At 42.4% G+C, this 2,835-nt stretch overlaps 1 protein-coding gene across 1 annotated transcript in view; it reads left to right on the top strand.

Moving 5' to 3' along the window:
- LOC118430977 (integrin-linked kinase-associated serine/threonine phosphatase 2C-like) overlaps positions 1–2,835 on the top strand; it is a 9,364-nt gene that overhangs the window by 3,158 nt on the left and 3,371 nt on the right. Inside the window, exons 6-8 of the mRNA XM_035842011.1 lie at positions 295–382; positions 965–1,083; positions 2,139–2,258. Of these exons, the coding sequence (XP_035697904.1) occupies positions 295–382; positions 965–1,083; positions 2,139–2,258 (327 nt within the window). The remainder of the gene's footprint in view (positions 1–294; positions 383–964; positions 1,084–2,138; positions 2,259–2,835) is intronic.

The raw sequence follows: 2,835 nt of genomic DNA, 5'->3' as shown, positions 1-2,835 counted from the left end.
CATGATAGAATACAACACGGTGTATTCGTTATCGCCCTCAATACCCCTTGTTGTATTATATATTTACAGATCAGATAAAATCTATATAATATGCCCTAAGATACAATACCAACCTGTTGCAACTATTCATGCATGTTAAAGAACCCCCGCACATGCGATGGTGCGGTGTAAGATGGAGCAAACCCTGTTTCCTCCATACCCTCCATTGTCATCGTATATAGAGAATCCTAATAAATAAATAAATTTTAAAAAGTAGTGATTTTGAATTCCTTTTCCCTGCCTTTTTTACTGCAGTAAGCCTGTGTGGAAGGATGGGACCACGGCTGTATCCATACTGGTGGTGGATGATGTCATGTACATAGCAAATCTGGGAGACAGCAAGGTACTGAAGATATTAGGTCCCTTCAAGTATGTTGTTGTTTTTTATGACAGCAAAATGGATTTATCTGCTGTCATTCATGAACAAGGCAGCCATCTTGAGGTCACATGACCCAGGCCAACCAATCAGACTGGTTTGCCAATTTCACACCCATCTTGTTTTGCTACCAAGGAACTTTCATGATAAAAGCTCCTTGGTTTCAGAAAAAGCTGTATTTGTTTCTGGGATGCTCAAAAATGTTTAGATGCAGTTTCAAACACAATCTGTAACACCATGCATCAATAAGAATTGCTGATAATCTTTTTAATTTTATCAACTTAGATTGTTATCAACTAAGATTGTTAACTCTTAAGGGCTATAGATTTTGTATAGAACAGAGTGTGAGGTAAAGACAATTTAGATATGATTATACAAAACTAGAAATTGTTTTATTTTCATGCTTCTCTTCTTAGGCAATATTGTGAAGAAGAAAAGGAGACAGGTCTCTCACAGAAGTTCCGCGGACTTCCCTTACTTACTTATGCTTATACAGAGACGTCTTGAAGTGAAAGTGTTTATGTTTTGATGTTGATATTTTTTGCTTAGGCAATATTGTGCAGAAGAAAAGAAGATGGGTCTCTCACAGGAGTTCCGCTGACTAAGGACCACTCTCCCGTGCAGTACGAGGAACGACAGAGGATACAGAAAGCTGGCGGATCCGTCAGGTATCATGAGCAAGTCTCGACATAGTCACCCAAACTCATACAAACTCATCAAGACCAACAAAGATTGTCTCAAATATATCAGACTTCCCAAGAACCACTATCGACTGGAATAATCTACCATATTCAACCACCCTTCAAGCTAATCCCGTTAAGTTCAAGGAAGAACACCTGAGGAACGGCCAATAAAACAGTTACAAAGTACTGTGCCCTGGGTGGATTGGTCCAACACTAAGGGGTGTTACCCAGTATCAAAACAAGAACAACAACAAGCAGTTTATAAGTTTAAGTCATTCCGGAATTAGATTGTTCAATCGCTACTTACAGAAGTGGGCCAGTCCACTGGTAGCAGTCTGTGTGTTCAACTTCCATACTCTTTCTCAAATGCTGAGCATTATGCAGAGAAAGCAGCATGTACCATTTTGAAAGTTTTTAATTACTCGGCCAGTGTTTGAACTCATGACGTACAGAATGCAAGGCAAACACTTTAACCTGTTGGCCATTCAACTTGGTAATCTTATCAATTATTATAAAAAGACAAGACCTACATTTATCATCGGAGCTTGATAGTACTTTATTACTCATTTCTGCAATATGTGAGTCATACTATTAGTGACAAGCTAGATTTCTATCCCTGCCAAAGATTTGTCTTTAGTTTAGGCAGTCTTCATCAGGTTTATCAGGACAGTTATTACTCGGATAAATACGTGTACCCAAAAATAATCTACATGAATTAGTAAGCTACAGCCAAAAAGTGTCCAAAATGGCCAATTGGGCCTTATGCAGAGCTGTTTCCCTGGAAGCATTTTTTCCATGTTCTTTTTATATACTAGTATATGGCCTACTTCGGTCAATATTGACCATCTGGCAAAGTCCTAATTGATATCAGCCCTACAGCGTTGACTGTGGCTAAACAGTCCTATACGAGAATGACAGTCTCTACCACACAGGGCACATCTGTAAGCTGACTCAGGTCTGTTACAGAGTTCCATGAACTATACCTCCTGTCTCTCTGCCCTCTATGTGAAGACAAAAGCCTAAGAGGTGTCATTGTGCAGGGAAGGTCGCGTGTTGGGGGTGTTGGAGGTGTCGAGGTCCATCGGTGACGGCCAGTACAAGCGGTGCGGGGTCATCAACACTCCGGACATCAAGAGATGCCAGCTGATTTTTAGAGAGGTGTGTGTGTGTGTGTGTGTGTGTGTGTGTGTGTGTGTGTGTGTGTGTGTGTGTGTGTATGTGTGTGTGTGTGTGTGTGTGTGTGTGTGTGTGTGTGTGTGTGTGTTCGCAGCAGCATCTTAAAGTCTTTGGTATGACGCAGCTGGGATCGAACTCACGACCTACTGATCATGAATGCAAGGTGAACACACAGCTATTCAAAAGGGCACAACCGGCCGTACGTGCAAATACGTGCTGTCTACGTGCCAAAACGTGGGCAAGTTTTGGCATCCGTAAGTGGTAAGTACCGTCTCCGTACGAGCTCGTAGGGAAACCGACGGATTTTGGAACACGCAGACACGCCGTATAATTTTACCGTACAGGCAAAACTTTGTGTGCCATCGGGCTGCGGTTTCGTCCCCCGTACGTGCCAGTACGGGCGACGCGCCTGTCCTGTACAGCCTGACGTTTTCAGAAATACTTGGCGGACAAATTGCACGTACGGCGGGTTGTGCCCTTAGCTTAACACTCGGCAATTGTACCATGTGTTATGATATGTGTTTATGAACATGTAGTGGGTGGAGGCTCTTCAGGAGGTTC

This window comes from Branchiostoma floridae, chromosome 14 (assembly GCF_000003815.2).
Source record: "Branchiostoma floridae strain S238N-H82 chromosome 14, Bfl_VNyyK, whole genome shotgun sequence".
Lineage (NCBI taxonomy): Eukaryota > Metazoa > Chordata > Leptocardii > Amphioxiformes > Branchiostomatidae > Branchiostoma > Branchiostoma floridae.
This window is presented reverse-complemented; position numbering and strand designations above follow the sequence as displayed.